The sequence below is a fragment of the Ostrea edulis genome, chromosome 3 (genome assembly GCF_947568905.1).
Source record: "Ostrea edulis chromosome 3, xbOstEdul1.1, whole genome shotgun sequence".
In the NCBI taxonomy this organism is placed as follows: Eukaryota; Metazoa; Mollusca; class Bivalvia; order Ostreida; family Ostreidae; genus Ostrea; species Ostrea edulis.
In genome coordinates this window covers 2,284,625-2,301,725 of record NC_079166.1, presented here as the reverse complement: position 1 = coordinate 2,301,725, position 17,101 = coordinate 2,284,625, and the positions used below count along the sequence as shown (strand labels likewise).

General features: G+C 35.4%; 1 protein-coding gene across 2 annotated transcripts; it reads right to left on the bottom strand.

The window, feature by feature from the left end:
- Nucleotides 1–17: 17 nt before the first annotated feature.
- LOC125674189 (importin subunit alpha-1-like) lies at nucleotides 18–16,912 on the bottom strand. Of its 2 annotated transcripts, XM_048911285.2 has the most exons (11): nucleotides 16,783–16,910; nucleotides 16,443–16,536; nucleotides 11,761–11,898; nucleotides 10,653–10,834; nucleotides 10,254–10,426; nucleotides 9,642–9,724; nucleotides 8,690–8,900; nucleotides 7,267–7,553; nucleotides 5,816–5,998; nucleotides 1,677–1,826; nucleotides 18–668 (listed from the first exon to the last, which is right to left on the bottom strand). In XM_048911285.2, the coding sequence occupies exons 2-11, from the start codon at nucleotides 16,497–16,499 to the stop codon at nucleotides 573–575; spliced, it is 1,560 nt and encodes a 519-aa protein (XP_048767242.1). In that variant the 5' UTR covers nucleotides 16,500–16,536; nucleotides 16,783–16,910; the 3' UTR covers nucleotides 18–572. The 2 variants fall into 2 exon arrangements, with proteins under 2 accessions (XP_048767242.1, XP_056015693.1); XM_056159718.1 differs by having other exon boundaries at nucleotides 18–1,826; nucleotides 16,783–16,912.
- Between the last annotated feature and the right edge of the window lie 189 nt (nucleotides 16,913–17,101).

Below are 17,101 nucleotides of genomic sequence, written 5' to 3'. Positions count from 1 at the left end.
GAGAATGAAAGAAAACATTTTTCAGTATTAAATCGTTTTAATGATTTTTCATTAGTATTAAAAACAAGTGTAATATTCTGAGACATCACCATTCAATAGGACAATCTTAAAATACAGTGAAAAGTTAGGAAAATCAAAGAGGGAGAGAAAGATTGAAAATCTGAAGACAAGAGCTGTAATCACAGTATTGAAGGATGCATGAAGACAATTTCCTGTACTACAACCATAAACTGAACACATTCTTTTTGTCAAAGTAGCAATAATCTGAAATTTCATTGAACACAAATCTCTGTATACATGTATAAATGCGTCTAATAAGAAAAGGAAAAATTCATCAAAATTGCACATCTTTTTCACAAATTGTAAAATGTCTTAAACTTTTATAACCAATAAACTCAGCACTTTCCATCGACTTTGAAACGCTCACATTCACACAGTCTACATTGCAAATATAAATGAAAGGTAACATGATTGCACAAGAATTTTGTCGGAGATCCATTAATGAGCAGCACAGGAGGAATTCCCGTGTTTCTCGTTTCTTTCCCTAGGTCTCGGAATCACAATAAACAAGATCAGAAAGAGAAGCCCTGTTGAGGAATGCTGGCCGCGGCGTTGAACTGGTAGGCCCCTCCTTCTGTGGTAGTGGGTGCTATGCTTTCATCCTCCTCCTAGGTGACAAAATCATATTTTAATTACAAGTTAACACCAAACAAATAACACAAGAACAAACCTTTGAGAAATTTCTCCGACATGGAAGTATATAACATCACACCAACGTTTGCTTAAACATATCCCCCTCCCTAAGGCCAAGTAAAATTAGTAAATTATCATTCCCGCCTGCCCCGATTTTTTTTATTTTTCAAAATTACGATTTCCGGATATTTTTATGTCCAGTCCGGTATCGTAAACGTACTTTGTTTCACTTTGCCTTTTAGAAACCCAAATACACATGTAATTATGATTTATAAAGCCTTTTCTCAATGAGAGAAGGCATTTTCGAGGTCAAGAATACCATGGCGAAAAATAAAATCCTCCCACCCGCCCCATTTTTTTTGTTAAGTTTGAATGATAATCTACTTATTAATTTTACTTGGCCTAACACTTAAAAATTAACATTCATGTCCAAGTGTTCATGCAATATGGTCCTATGACCATTTACTGAGAATATTGCATATATAATCCATGTCTTAATGTAATCAAATACTGCATTTGTATTCAACATTTAAAATTAAAGCTTTATCGTGAATTTTATTGATTTATAAATTACTAGCAATATAACAACACTCACTAAAACCTTTTTTAATAAAATGAAAGCTGAATTTATGTTCTTATCAGTAAAATGAATACTATTTACTATATGGAATGTTATTTATTCCTTGATTTCTCGAGCCCAAAACTGGGAAAATACAGGGGAGTGGTAGGATATTCAGGTTTTGAACATCATGGAAAATATACAAGTTCTATTTTTACTGAATTTTTGACAGATGAGCCCTTTTTAGTTGTACACTATACAAGCACTGGTATATCATGTCATCGAGATCGTGTGAAAATTTTCTAATCAATTGAAAGATATTACACTACTCCAGGCAAAGGGAGATGTTAACTACTGATATCTTGAAGTGAAACACTTTCACTGCATTGGTCCCATCAATAAGACGTCCCCTCAAATGACTAACCTCGCCAGAGAACCACTTCTCGATGAGCTCCAGCGCGGACTTGTAGACGTGCTCGTTCTCGTGGTTCTGTAGGTTTTCAATTTTATCCAGGCCTCCCGATTCCTCGATCATCACACACACAATATCCTGCTGGTTCAACTTCTCAGCAGCCTAAAAAGCAAAATTATAGGTTTATTATGGCATCATATATATATACAGTCAAACCTCGTTTTCTTGGAACTCGATGGGACCGAGAAAAATACTTAAAAGAATAAGTATAGTTTGGACATCTGAATCACTTTGATAAATCCATTTGAGATAGCAGTGTTCAAGATACCAAAGCTCAACTTTATTCCAGATGTTGTGTAGTGCAAACTTTTTGATTAAGATGCAAACAAGAGGCCCATGAGCCACATTGCTCACCCAAGTCACACTGGCCCATATTTAAAGATTTTTCCTATATATTCAGTGATTCAGATTGGAATGCAATTTGATAGGACAGAGGGCCTATAACTCCATGAAAACTTTAGGACCTAAATAGATATGAAGCAATGCTGCAAAATGAACTCAAAACTTTAAAATCAAATTGACTTTTTATTTTTCAATTCTTCAGTTTAATTGTCATGTTTTGGAATTCTTCTCGGCCATTCCTGTGTTGCAATGTGTTGTTTGCTGTTGTTATTGTTTAATTGTTTTTCATTCATGCGTGCGTGTATAAAATTCAAAAGAAAGAATTAAATCCAAAAACATCACACAATAACCAGCGAATACTTCCTGCTACATGGAAACGTTGAAGACATACTGCCATTCTCTACCCAGAGTTCCGTGCTCTCCTCGCATTACAGCTGTCTACGGCTTTTTACAGAAATCTTGTTAAAAGTTTCTATTATCCAACATTTATGTTTTGGACTAAATATTTAGTCATGTTATGATGTTTTTGGTGCAATTAAATTTATGCTTAATGTAAATTGTTTAAAATCGCCGTTTTTGGATCCTAAATTTGGAACTATTTCATAATATGTGTATGAATGTAGGACATTCATGTGGTGGAGATAAAAATGTAAACATGGAATCAAAGGAAAGAAAGTCTGTAAAAATACAACTTGTAAAATAAGAAAAGAAGTTAAATGGTAAATATGTACGTATTAAAGTGCCAGTGGACTATAAAAACAGCCTAATGTATCACCTGTTGCCAGAACTTTTAAAGGGAAAGGAAACCGAGAAGGATTGTTTATATCATGTGATTATACTGTGACACACATATAACTCAAACACCGTTGTGTCACCGAAGTACATGTATGTAAAACTCAATTATATTCTCCCATTAAGTATAAATAGAAAACATTAAAGGGAACGTAGGGTCAAAAATCAAATTTTGATATGTGAAAACTAGTACCATGCAGACAACAAAATCTAGCATAGAAAAAATAATTGCAGCTGATACCAAGATTTAATCTGTCATTTACACTGAAAACTGAGCTGAATGGGAGAATCTCTTATCATGGCGGCTGATGACGTGTATGCGGCAATTCATTACAACTGCTGTGCCTAGCACTAAATGGGTTACAGAGTATCTATGATCTAAATGTCGGGAGTTCAAGCGAAATTTTGCACTGTGGTCAAAGGAAAAGGAATACATGTATCTACCTTTTAGCATCCCTGATCTCCCCCCAAAACTATGAACATTGTGCAATAATTGGATACATAACCTTGGAAATGAATCTTTTGTTTTTGAACGGCATTTTGAGAAAGAGTCTTTTAAAGAGGATATCAGGGTAAGTATACCAGTTATATTTGCTTTTTACTCAGTAAATACTAATAATTCTTAATGTGTATAATCAGAGTTTATTTACAACAAACTTTTACTTATATAATAATTTTCTAATTTAATCTATCCTTATCCAGTGAACATTTTGTACAGGCTAAATATGAAGGGATGGGTAAACACTGCTTTTTAAATATTCAAAGTTAAATTAATATCTATTTAAGATATTGGGATACACACCAAAACCTATTAAAAAGAAGATGCAGTAACTGAAATATTTGATGGCAGCAAGCCTAAGAAATAAGAGAAAATAGCTCAAAAAGATGAGGAAAAGGAAAAGCAGGATACATGTAATACTTTCAAAAATCATCACAGCACTAGCACATTTTGTATTATACTATTGTTTTTAAAGAAATTGAAAATGTACAAGTAAACAAATGAAGTATAGTATATATGAAGTAAGTATATATAATTAATTAGTCATTATTTTTCAGCTAATCCATTTTCTTTTGGAAACCAATGAAAACTCATATGCAGAACCTATTGACCAACCTGGACTATCAGCATCTAAGGAAACAGGTAATTTGATGCACTTCTCTATTAAATGATTAACAAAGTTTTACAACAAAGGTCATTTTAATTCCCCCTGTGCAGTTAATCTTTCAAGTCTTGACATTTATACGTGGCAATTACTGCAGGGGTGTAGTGATAATCAACTGATTTGTGCTGTATACAGATTCACATTGTAAGATTCTCTTGTAAACAGATGTACTAATAAATCAGAAAGAGAGAAAACTACTATGAAAAATAAACTCTTTGTTGTGTGAAATACATGTACATGTACATGCACTTTCATGAAAATTCATTACTAAATTTATAAATTAATGGTTTGATTTCATTTTTATATTTTCAGCTCAATGAAGACATGAATAGTGACAAAAATATCCCACTCTCAATCCATATTGAAGAATAAATCAACTTTGTGCAACATATACAGATAGAATTGCCCAGTAGTCATTGTCCATCATATGTGCTAAGGAATGTTCAAGTGAAGAATGAAGAAGTGAAGATAATGAACAATCCTGTATAAAGAATACAAAATTAAAAATTTAAGAATTAAGAGTGTCGTTTTCATCAATTTATCCCAATGCACTAGTGTTTTCATTTGAATCTGCTAATAATTCCTCTTCATTATAATCAGGCTCATATTGATATCATCTGCATTCAGACATGATCAGATACTTTCACTGAGAGGCAATTGCCCGGTATACGTCATAAACAGACGGGATTGTGGGAAATATCTTAAAGAGCGATAACTTTATCTTGCAAAATGGCAGCCTCCAGCAGATGGTGTGTAGCTATATTTAATAGCCGATTTCTACACAACAGATTACAATCAAATGGAAATAACCAGTGGACTTAATTACTAAATATTTAGTATTTGAAATGTGAAAATATTTTTTTATACCCTACGTTCCCTTTAAGGTCGCATCCGAAAGACCCGTGATTCTTACTTTTAAATCTAGTAAATGACAAGCGTTTGGCGAAGGAGCAATCACTAACCATGTTTACTTCTTAGGTTTGATGTGGCTATGGCACGAGCTCAGGGCTCGAAATTAACACATGCCCACAAGTGTCATTTACGAAAATATACTTAATATGAAATTTTATACACATTTAGCATGCTTTTTTTTTTATTACAATCTTTAATCAGGAAGCTTTCATGTAATTGTAAACTTCCCTGGCCTAACGGCTCTTGAGAAGAAGATATATAAAGATTTCCCCCATATTTTTATGTAAAACTTTGATCCCATATTGTGGCCCCATATTAACCCATGATTTTAACAATCTTGAATCTGCATGATGTCAGGAAGTTTTCATGTAAATTTTAGCTCTTCAGGCTCAGTGGTTCTTAGGAAGATTTTTAAATGACCCACTCTATTTTTGTAATCATCTCCCTTTTGAAAGGGGCATGGCCCTTCATTTGAACAAATAGAAAACTCTTCACCCAAGGATGCTTTTTGCCAACTTTGGTTGAAATTGGCTCAGTGGTTCTGGTAGAAAAGACAAAATGTTACAAGTTCACAGAAAGACAGACAACTTGAGTCAAAAAAGGTTTCTGACCTTTGATGTTCAGGGATAAAGAAATTGTTTTACATCAATGCAATGTTCATTCATCTTGAGAGCCAAGTACCCTTCTTCACAAAAATCCAGCAATTAAGACAAAATGCTTTCCTGTTAAATATCTTACCTGTAATTTTTTTTGTAAAACTGCAATCATTACAATTTGTGAAGTCGAACATTTGAATTTTTTCAAAGCAGTCTCACAAACTCTGCATTTATTACCATCAGCTTGCTGTTGTATAAACTTCTGCACACATTAATTAATCATTACCATTAGTATGTTGGAGAGAGCATCCAAAATGACCAGGATAACTTTGGCTTCTTTGACGGTCAGGAGATCACACAATGGTTTGATGGCTCCGAGCTGTACCAGGTAGGCTATCTGTTCTACAGTCCCTCCGGAGGTCAGGTTCGTTATCGCCCACACAGCCTCCTTTTGGCTTTTGTAATCTCCCTGTGAAATCAAACCTTGATGTTTCACTATTTAACTAACGTAAATATTAACAATTATTTGTTTCATTGAAAATGGCTGCAAGGAAGATTTCCCAGCAGTGACGAGTTTACATAGAAACCATGCATCTGTCTTTACAATAAACAGTCAATTCAATACATACACCCATCAATGTTGTACAATCATTTTGATTCTTTTTGTCAGGTAGAAAAAAGGGCAACAACTCTGTTTTTACCATACAAACTCTTACAGCGCAGATTGAGATTTTACTTTAAGAGTATGTTGATTTTTCCACTACAAGTTACATCAAATGAGTTAGTTCTGGTTCAAGTATGGAAATTCTTATCTTATTTTGTATGGCGATTACCATCAAATTTAGACCTTAAAAATCCCTGGATTTAAGGGCCAAGTTCTACAGTATCAAAATGGTGACAAAGACAGCTGGAAATAAAGTGGCCACTCAAATTGAGCTGTCATCATCTCAGACCCCAATTTTTTTTTTAATGAACACATTTACATGGTGAGAATGGACATTCTATACACTGTACAGTCTAAACAAAGACTTCTCAATGGATATTTCCTCCCAAGACATGCTGGAGATTGACGGGGGTTTCTGGTGATCTTACGGGTGTGGTTCTCCCCAAGTTTATAGGACAGGATAGACTTTTCAAAGTTACTGTCAAGATCATTCAATGATTAGATATGCGTTGTCCTGCGATACTAGTATCTATCACGGTACCATCAATGTTTCGGTTTTTGTGGATTTCAGAGATTTTCCGGATCACCACAATGGTTTTCCGATTCTGCATCAGCATCCTCTAAAACTGACGATTGTCACAATGCATGAACGCAACATTTTTTGCGGAAAATAACTGTCACAAACAATACTGTTTACACAAAATATAATTTTGCAACCGTACACCGAATAAAATTTCACTGTATGTCTGTTTTTGATAATTTGAATTACATTTATTATCTTATAAATGTGGATTTAAAGTGCATAAGGGGGTGTATAATAAATTCATCATTACTACAGTAACTTGATCCGAAGAGTTGGATCACATATCGTTGACAGGCGCGGATCATCAGATCAAACTCAACACTTTGCATCTGATGATCCGCGCCATCAACTCGACGTGATCCGACTCTTCTCAGAGTTACTGTAGTGATATGTTATCTTCGCTCCACAATTACCTTGATGAGGATTTCCAGCAAGGGCGGTAACAGATGATTGTCTATGTGATGAATTAGTTACAGTAGTGATATATTACCTTGATGAGGATTTCCAGCACGGGCGGTAACAGCTGATTGTCTATGACGTGCTGTATCTGTTGAGTGTTTCCCGCCGTGATGTTGGAAATCGTCCAAGCCGCCTCCTTCTGGATGTTGATCTTGTGGTGTTTGAGCAGACTGTGGAATGCTGGGAGTGCTCCATGGTCCAGGATGCACTGCGTCTGACTGTCATCGCCAGTAACAATGTTTCCTATTGCCCTCAGGGCAGGTGTTATCACAGATACTTCATTACTGTTTAAAAGTTCTACAAGTCTCGTCACAACATCTAGAAGAAAAAACAAAATCTCCTTTGCAACTGTATAAAGATAAACTGTTTCTGTCCTATTCAATTCCAAGATAACATGAATGGCCTGCCCAATGCAATAGCCGGGGCATAGGGTTTGTCATGTCCATCTTCTGTCACACTTTGTGTTTAGCTACCATTAATATTTATATCAGTGCAAGAGTTTTCATAAAAATATTGTTGATAGTTGCTTTGAAACTGAGCTAAACACCATAAAGGAAAAGTGATGTCGAGGTAAATTAATATATGCACCCAGGGGTGCATGAGCTGAGTTGCATGGGATACATTGTAAAGTCAGGAATGATATTGCATATTTATAATTGTGAAGAATTTCAGTTTTAAACTTTTCGAGTTACTGTCCAGAAACCATAATTGTCTAAAGATTTCTATCTATTTTCAGTCACTGTGACCTTGACCTTTTTTCTCCAAAATCAATAGGGGCCTTGCTTTGCTGGTATCCAACAAAACATCCAAGTTTCATTTGATTCAAATTAAATTTTTTCGAGTAATCCTCCTGAAACGCATTTTTTGGGGTGGAATTTTATATCTATTTTCGGTCACTGTGACCTTGACCTATCTTCTCCAAAATCAATAGTGGTGTTCCTTACCTGGTACATAACAATATCTTTAAGTATCATTTGATTCAGATTTAAACTTTCTTAGTTATCACCCAGAAACCAAATATTTCTGAAATTTTCATTTTATATTCGGTCACTGTGACCTTGACCTTTGACAATTTTTTCTCCAAAATTAATAGGGGTCTTCCTTACCTGGTACCGAACAATATATCAGAGTTTCATTTGATTAGATTGTAAACTTCGAATTATCATCCAGAAACCAATTGTTGACGCCCAACCGCCTGCCCGCATCACCAAACCAATAGCCGAGTTCAACTTCGTTGCAACTCGGCTAAAAATATTGAGACAGTTGAATAGCTGTCACCAATCTGTATCAGCACATAAGGTTTGATAAAAATATCAGTATCTTTGAAACCGAGCTAAATGCAAAATGTGATGGAAGGACAGAGGGACAGAATACGGACATGATAAACACTATCTGCCCCGGTCGTATTCAGTGTGGTGCATAAAATTCTCTTATTGAACAATTCAAAAACTTACTACTGTCAATCACTTCTTGTATTTTGTCATTTGTTCCATCTGTAAGATACGACAGAGCCCAGCATGTGTCCGTGAGAACCTCTCTATCAGTGTGGTGAAGCAGACGGGCCAATGTTGGTAGAAACCGACAAACCACCTTAAACTTGGGAGGTGGGTTTTTGTTTCTACAGAGGTTTGAAAGCGTCCATGTTATATTTCTCAAAAATCCAGCCTAAAAAAATAAAATAAAAAAATTTTGGATTGTGCAAATTCTTTTTTTTCTCTTCAAATCAACATGACAACATTCAGTAAAGGCCTTATGATCATAAACTGAGAATGAACTTGAGATTATTTTTTTTTTCAAAAACAAAGTTTGAAATCTATCACAGTTTGAAATCTATCAACTTATATATCATGGTGGCAAATCACGCACCTTTGGCATGACCTATTACCCAGGAAAATGATGAAAGTCAACACAAGGGAAAATTCAAATGATTAACTAACATCTTTATTAACAACGAATTGTCACATAACTTGTATCAACATTTGAGGATTTCTCAGGAACAAACCTACACTATGTGCTATAGAATCAGAGAACAATGACAGTTTTTTGGTAATCGCTTGTTGCTCCTGTCACACGTAGAACTACCGTTTTAGCATAGATTGATGCCTCTGCCATTGATAAAGGTGTTTCTTACTCATTTGATTGAAATCCCTCCCCCCCCGAGTTGACTTTTGTCGAAATTTTCTTGGGAAATAAACCATGCCATAGTCATGTGAATCGAGACCATGTAAATATCAATATTGAGGTCTCTCCCCCCCCCATCATTTTTTTGATGGAAAAGCCTGCCTTATAAATATTTTAATTCCGAGTATATTCTCATTTCACGGTCATGGAGTGTGGATTGGACACTACAGTATGTCTACAAACATAGATAGCTGCAGTTTCAAACATCAATTTTGAGTCACTTACTGGAGTGTCAATTTCAATAAGTCTTAACAAGGGCTCCACAATACCAGCTTCTGTTACAAAATCTCGGAGGTCAGGACCATCACCTGCAAAGAGAACACATCATTCAAACTGAAAAAACACAGCCTTCATCTTTCTGTCATAGATGTATTATGATTGTTACCAGTCAACAGACAATGACCAGCATTACTACATAAAAACCAGGGCTTGAAGCTAACTTTTTATGTCACCACTCCCAGCCGGACTGATGGGGTATAATTTCAACCAGTCCACAGAAAAATTTACCAGTCCCACAGAGATTTCAAGAAATAATTAAACATATTTCGTTTATGTTATTCAAATGAAATATGCCTCAGACAATATGTGGGATTTATATTTATAAATCAGATTTGTCTGATATTTACAGATCGAAGCATGCCAAATGTGTGTATAAATTTTCATAAGTATATTTTCCAAACTGGTGCTTTAGAATATTAACCAGTCCCATCGGACTGACTAAATCAATTGCCAGTCAGTCCTCCACACTTTTGACCAGTCACAGACTGACGGGCATATGTTAATTTCAAGCCCTGAAAACCAGTGTTTGTGGGGCCCACATATCTAATCCACACACACCTGCAATGTTTCCCAGAGCCCACACTGCCTGTTCACACACATTGTGGTGGCGTGAGGATAAGAGTTTGACGAAGCTTGGAACAGCCCCAGCCTTTACCACACACTTAGTCTGCTCGCTGGTCCCTGAGGCGATGTTTGTCAGGGCCCAGGCTGCCTCAAACTGTAGCTCCGGTCTGAAAATACAAATCACGAGGTCATCAACAACCAAGGCTTTAGTCAATCTTTTTTTTACCACGCAATTTCAATTGGGAAAACAGTGCATCAACAAGTTAAAAGGATTTACAAATCTGCAGACTGGGAGCCCAGCAAAGCATGCATTTCTTTCCACGGCAGTTTCCAAAAATATAAACACCCGAGAATGTGCAATAGACTAAACACTTTGAATTGTGTCAGTATTACCTATCATTCTGAGCCAGAAACACCACCAGCCTAGGAATGACATCAGCGTGGATGATGTCGTCGATGGGCGGGTTTCGTTCTTTGGAGAGAAGTTTTCGGGCAGCTTGTGTACATTGCATCTGTGTTTGGGGGGAGGTGCTGTTGATTCCAGCAATAATCTCAACCAGTGTCAATCCAGTACCCTGAAAACATTGATCAACTTATCTTAAACACTTTTTTATCTTTGTCTTTTAATGTCAAGCAATATAACCGGTACAAGTAGCTTGAACTGTGGGTAACTAATGCCTCGTTCACACGGATGCGCATTAAATTTTACTGCGTATTAAATTTGATGCGAAGTAAAATAATGCGCATTAAATCAATTCGAATTAAATAGCGTTCACACGGCGGTAATATTTAATGCGAAGTAAACTAATTCGCATTAAATTCGTATGCGTCTCTAAATTAAAGGGTGCAAGAAATGAATTAAAGGAGAGACTATATATTATTAAAAATTATTTTTATAGATATTTTAATGAATGTTGAATTTGCTTATAACTAATCTAACATTAATAGATATAGCTGACCACGGGTATGATGCATGTCACCCAAATTTGCCATTACGCATGCCTGTACATTTCATGCGAATTAGCTTTGTGTTGCGTTCACACGGAGCTAATGCGAAGTAAATTTAATTCGCGACGTCAATTTTAATTCGAAGTAAACTAATGCGCATTAAAATCTCCGTGTGAACGCGGTTCAGATTTAATTCGCACGAACTTATGTTTTAATGTGAATCAAATTCTTCTGTGAACGAGGCATTAATATGATGAATGCTGAAACTAATCGTTAACAAGTAAAAACATAGATCATAAATAACACTCTTGAAATCTTTTCTATTGTTTATTCCCAAATGAAAGTGTACATTAAAACTATTAAATGTTCATTAAAATGTAATATCATGTTGTGGTTTTTTAACAGTCGCTTGTTTCTCTTCTTCTTTACACTAAAGTGTAATCGATGTCGGATGACAAATCTAAGGGAGATTTTATCCCCCTCCCCCCAACTATATGAATGATTTTTATCTGACATCGATCTTTTCATCTCGCCCCTCACACATCACCTGTACCTTGTTGGAGTTGTCCTTCAGGGGACTCGTAGCATCATCCTCCTCCTCGATGGCTACATTTCTTCTTTTGAGCAATTGGTCGTCTTTTTTCTGTTTTCTGAGCTCAACTGAAACATCCGTTCTCCGCCTTCTCATTTCCTATCAATAATCAAACAGTAAATTGACATAATAACATTGGATCGCACAATTCAGGGCCATCACTGTCCTTTTTGGTACAGGCTCCCGGTCCCATTAGATTGGGAAAATTATCAACGTTTTGGGTCAAATTTGGAAGTTTTACTTTCATACAATGATTTTAAAAAACTATTAAAAAATTAGTTGATTGTTCTAGGGTAAAGATAGCTGCAATAATGTAGCCCTCTCTGATTTTTTTTTTTTTTTTTTTTTTTTTTTTTTTTTTTTTTTTTTTTTAGGGAGAGGGCTACAACTCCTTAGGATCTCCGTAATGGTGCAAATGCGGGAGTGATTCACTCCCGCAACATTTGCGCTCATTCTAAACATTTCCTGACTTTCTTTACGTAAATAAAATGATATTCTATGTTTCTTAGTCAATATATAAATTTACAACCTGCAACTTAAGATTTGTGAGGCTCTTATTCTACCGTTTTCAACAATTTCGATGAATTCCAATTTCTCGATTCATATTTGTGCGCCATGTTTGATGTACTGAAGTTTCAACTTCCGATTGTCAAGTCATTTGCATATGCCATATAAGGTAGTATTTACATCAATGGACAAGTATGGAGGCGAAAGCTATTTCGTCGGTATTGAAAAGGTTTGAATTTAATATCAAGTTAAAAACCGAACTGCAGAGTGTAAATTCTTTCTGCAACAATATGATTTCCCTTTCTTTGTCGAAGTGGCTCGAGTAACTACATTTTCGCGCTGATTGTCAATGTTTAGGTTTTTCATTAGATCCACCTACGAGATCTCGCGATAACAAGCATGGCGGAGCAGACGGAGAATTTTGCATGCTGTACATTATATTTAATGAAAAACACCTTTATTAGACATGCCCGAGCACAAAGTTGGTACTCCTTTTGGTGTAAACAACATATAGGACTAATACATAGAGTTTATTATCGGTTATTCATAAAATTATTTTGCACCATTACGGAGATCCTATGGAATTGTAGCCCTATCCCGAAAACGTCAGAATTAAAAAATTGGATAGGGCTACATTATTGCAGCTAGGGTAAAGACAATCAACAAAGTTCACTTAGGTTTTATTTTTCAATTGATCACCTGGCTGCCAATCTATAAAGAGACTATAGAGGTCTCTTGTCTAACTTTTCTGGCCTTGTCGAAAATGCACAAGAAGTTGCAAGTAAAAACGAAACTAACATGTAATTTTTTTTTTTATACACGTAATGTAACAGTTTGTGATATTGGGAATTTCTAGATAAATTGGGAATTTTGGTTTTTTCCCCCCAATTAAGAAAGGTCCGTTTATCAAACCCAATACGGAATATTGGAACCATTTCGTCTCTGATTCCGTCGTGGTTTTAATATTCAGTTTTCCCAACGAGATCACGTTTTCTGCATTAACTTGGACAACTTTCAGTAGACAAGCACTTAGTTATTAATAATTATTATCGGATATCGTGAGTTCAGGGACAGTTAAACGTTGATTTTTAAAGTTGAGGGGTGGGGAGCAAACGAAGAAAAAAGGTGTCATTAAATATGCATTAACATTTTAGCAAGAAAAGCAATTCTGCCTAAACCCCAAAAATCGTAAACTCAAAAGGGTGCGTGTGTGTATTCTTCAGAACATGTACGAGTTCAAAACTTGCATTACTATTACCTCTCATCGCCATTATAATAAGTGACCAGCTAATAAATCGATCTTTGTACATGTATATGATAACACGATAAGTATGTCACATGTCAAGAAAACGGGAAAGGGGCAGGGGGATAGAAGTGAGGGGAGGGGCTACATGTTGAGCAATGTATGTACGTATCTGGGGATCAATGCAAAAATTGTGATTATCTATATCATTTCATAGCGGTTGTTTGTTTTAATGACTCGAGAAAATAAATCTCATTAAGTAAATATCCACATATGCATACGTACATAGAGAATATATATCTTAGCTTTTAAACATCAGAAACTTAATCCAATAACTCATGTTTTTGGTACTTGGGTATTCACTTGCATCATTCTGAAAAATAACTTACAAACCAGGTAGATATTTTTGTATCAGAAATGAGTCATCTTTAGCCCTCACTATTTTGTATACAAGAGTTGTCCAAGTGATGCTTAATTTTCGTAACTTTTTTCTGAAGAGTTCCAAAATTTTCTAGTTCCGATATCCTGTATACACCTATCAACACTTCGCCGCGAGTTACGTCCCTTTGCGGGGTCAGCCAAAGGTCAATCGGTGAAAATCCAAGTTTTCCTTCTTTACCTTACCAAATGTAAGATGTTATTACTTTGAATTTTAGCCAATTACCAAGTTTTCATACAAGTTAATGGGTTGCCCCAATCTGGGGCATATTGTAGTTGACTGCAATTGATGGAAAAATAACAGATGTCAAAGCTACAGATAGGAAAATTACAAAGGACAACGTAGGGAAATACGATTTTTATCCGGGAGATGGCGGACAAGGGACGTAACTTTCGCGAGTGTTGATACGTGTATTGAAAGAGATTGACGGCCCTGCAGCTTCACATGTATTGGGACTTGATACGATGGCTTTGCAATATATTCAGTGTGCATGTTTGTTTTTTTCTTCTTCTGAATAACAAAATGTAAATATTCTTTAAGTTTACTGTACACATGTACGACAGTTTGAGTCTTGGCACATGCATGAATGACTTTATGCGCAGAATCAGTGAATGAAATATTAGCATAAGGGGTGTATAAAGACCATCCCTCAACCACATCAAAAAAAAAAAAAAAAAAAAAAGCAGGGGAAATTTATTCCATCAGATCGACTCAAGTGATATATGGGTATTTAGAATAATCTAACTGTGTCTCGGGACAGGCCCTCACCACAGTTAGAATACCTCCCATATACCCGTAACGTAGCAGAAAATTGCGGAATCGCTCCAAAACGATTTTAAACTTATCAAAGAATAAACGCATACATTTAAAGTTAAATTTATAAACAACTAACCTCATTGGTAATTTGTAAGTCCTTAACACTGTAAAAAAATCGTATAATAATATTGAAAACTCAACACTTTGAAATGTCACTTTTCTCGATTCGAACTGACTGCCATTTTACCGGAAACTGCCATCGGAACACCCTGCTGTTTTCCAAAAACGAACGCTTACCTAATTTGCAAATAAGAACGGCCCACTACCATATAAGGCATTGGTGGGAAAAAAACCGGTTTATACACATGGCGTGGAGACAGAAAGTTGACGATCTGAGCACTGCGTCTTTACCCCTTTGTCTTTCTGTAAAACATCTTTCACAGTTCTGTCAATCCTAACCAATTTAGAAGTCAGACTTTTCTTGTTTCCAGGTTTTTTGGAACATGAAAAAGTTTTCCCACAGCTTATGCAATTGTTGGATTCCATTTTGATTATGAGATCATATAAACCATTAAAGGAAATTAGGAATGTTGATGGCTTCATCCGTACCCGCCATTTTCTGAAGCATCCACTGTTTTCCCATAATTCCTGCATGCCTCAGTGCACTCTGGTTAATTTTCTTTATCAATGAAATCAAATTTCAGCAAAAGTTTATATAGGGAGAATATTACTTCAATCCCATGTTACAATATTTAGTTAACATATATTTCTCGATTTCTAACGTTTATTTCAAACTTTAAATTCATTTTCATGTCAAATAACGAAGTAGTAAAGATCGTAGTAGCATTTTCCGTAAAAGGCTATATCTCCATATTTGGAACGTCATTAATGTTCAGTATTTCACGCTGTGCGCATACGCAATGACAAGTTCCGGTAAAATGGAAGGTGTTAGCAGCGAAATTCAAACTCGTGGGTTTACATTCTCAAATTCAACTAATTAAAATGGATTTAACGGCAAGTGGGTCGTTAAGGTAACTTTCCAAATGCATATGAGTGATGTGTTACATAATTTTACCGAAACATGCACTGTGTGCAATTTTCATTTTGCTACATTGCAGGTATATAGGACGCATTCTATCGTTAAATCAGGTCCGTAGGACATTATCATTTTAACGATAGAACATTCTATCTAATATATGGGGGAAAGATACTTAATAAACTGTACTACCAAGACTTTGCAATCAATAAAGATTTCTATCTATTACAAACTTGTATGTGTGATGTAAAATTACATTATCTTGCAGCAAATGGCATGACATCGCACAAAAACTTAGAGTTAATACTTTCAAAAGTGTGTTTATTTTAGAGTTTAATGTAATTAACTGGTGTCCGTTCCAGAAATCAAGTGGGGCACATCAATTTATGATATTTATACCGGGTACTACTGTGTTTTTCACGAAATATAGTACCAGAGTGGTTGTTTTTTTGTTTTTTTTTTACATTGTAGACCTTTACAGATAAAACTGCCTACTCCTATGGTAAAACTTGAGGCAATAATGGAAATTGCTAGCTTAATTAATGTATCATATTTATAAAGTTAATTACAGTATCCATTTACACAGGAAAATTGTTTTGCCAAAAACAAGAAATTACAATAAGAAATAATGAAATCTACCTAGATCTATATTTTGCACTTACATCAACATCCCTGCCCTTGTTTTTGTAAGTCTTCAATCGGTTCTCGTTGGCTGGCATTTTTCTTTATTTAAATGTTTAGTCTTGGAATGTACAGCTGAAATAAGAGACCCAATATATGACTATACACTGAATTTAATAACAATGGTATAGGCCCAGACTATCTGAATTTTCATTTCTACATACGGAAACTTTATTCACAAAAAGTTAAGAAACATCTGCATAAGAGTTTATGCAGTATTGTTTTAACTGTCCCATTCATTATATTAGACCAAAACCTGTGAAAATTTCTTCTATCCCCTGATCTTGTCAGATAAATATCATTTAGTTAGTGTTCACTTACTTTATCGTGACAACTCACACCTCTCTCAGATGTCTGTGTAAGCAATAACTTAAACTTGCAGGTGATTGTCACGTGGGAGAATTTTTCATTGGCTGTTCTTTAAAAAAACTAAAATCTGATTGGATGAATCTATGGCAACAAAACCATGAACTCATACTAAAAACTCGTGTAAATCCGTATGGGGTCCATTGTACGGAATCTGCCGAGGAGAAAAGAATAAAATCATAGAAATCATTTTTTCTCTCGTTTATTGTGTGAAATTATATGCGTGTACATAGCATGCATTTAGATCTAAGTAAGTTTTATTAATGACATATTA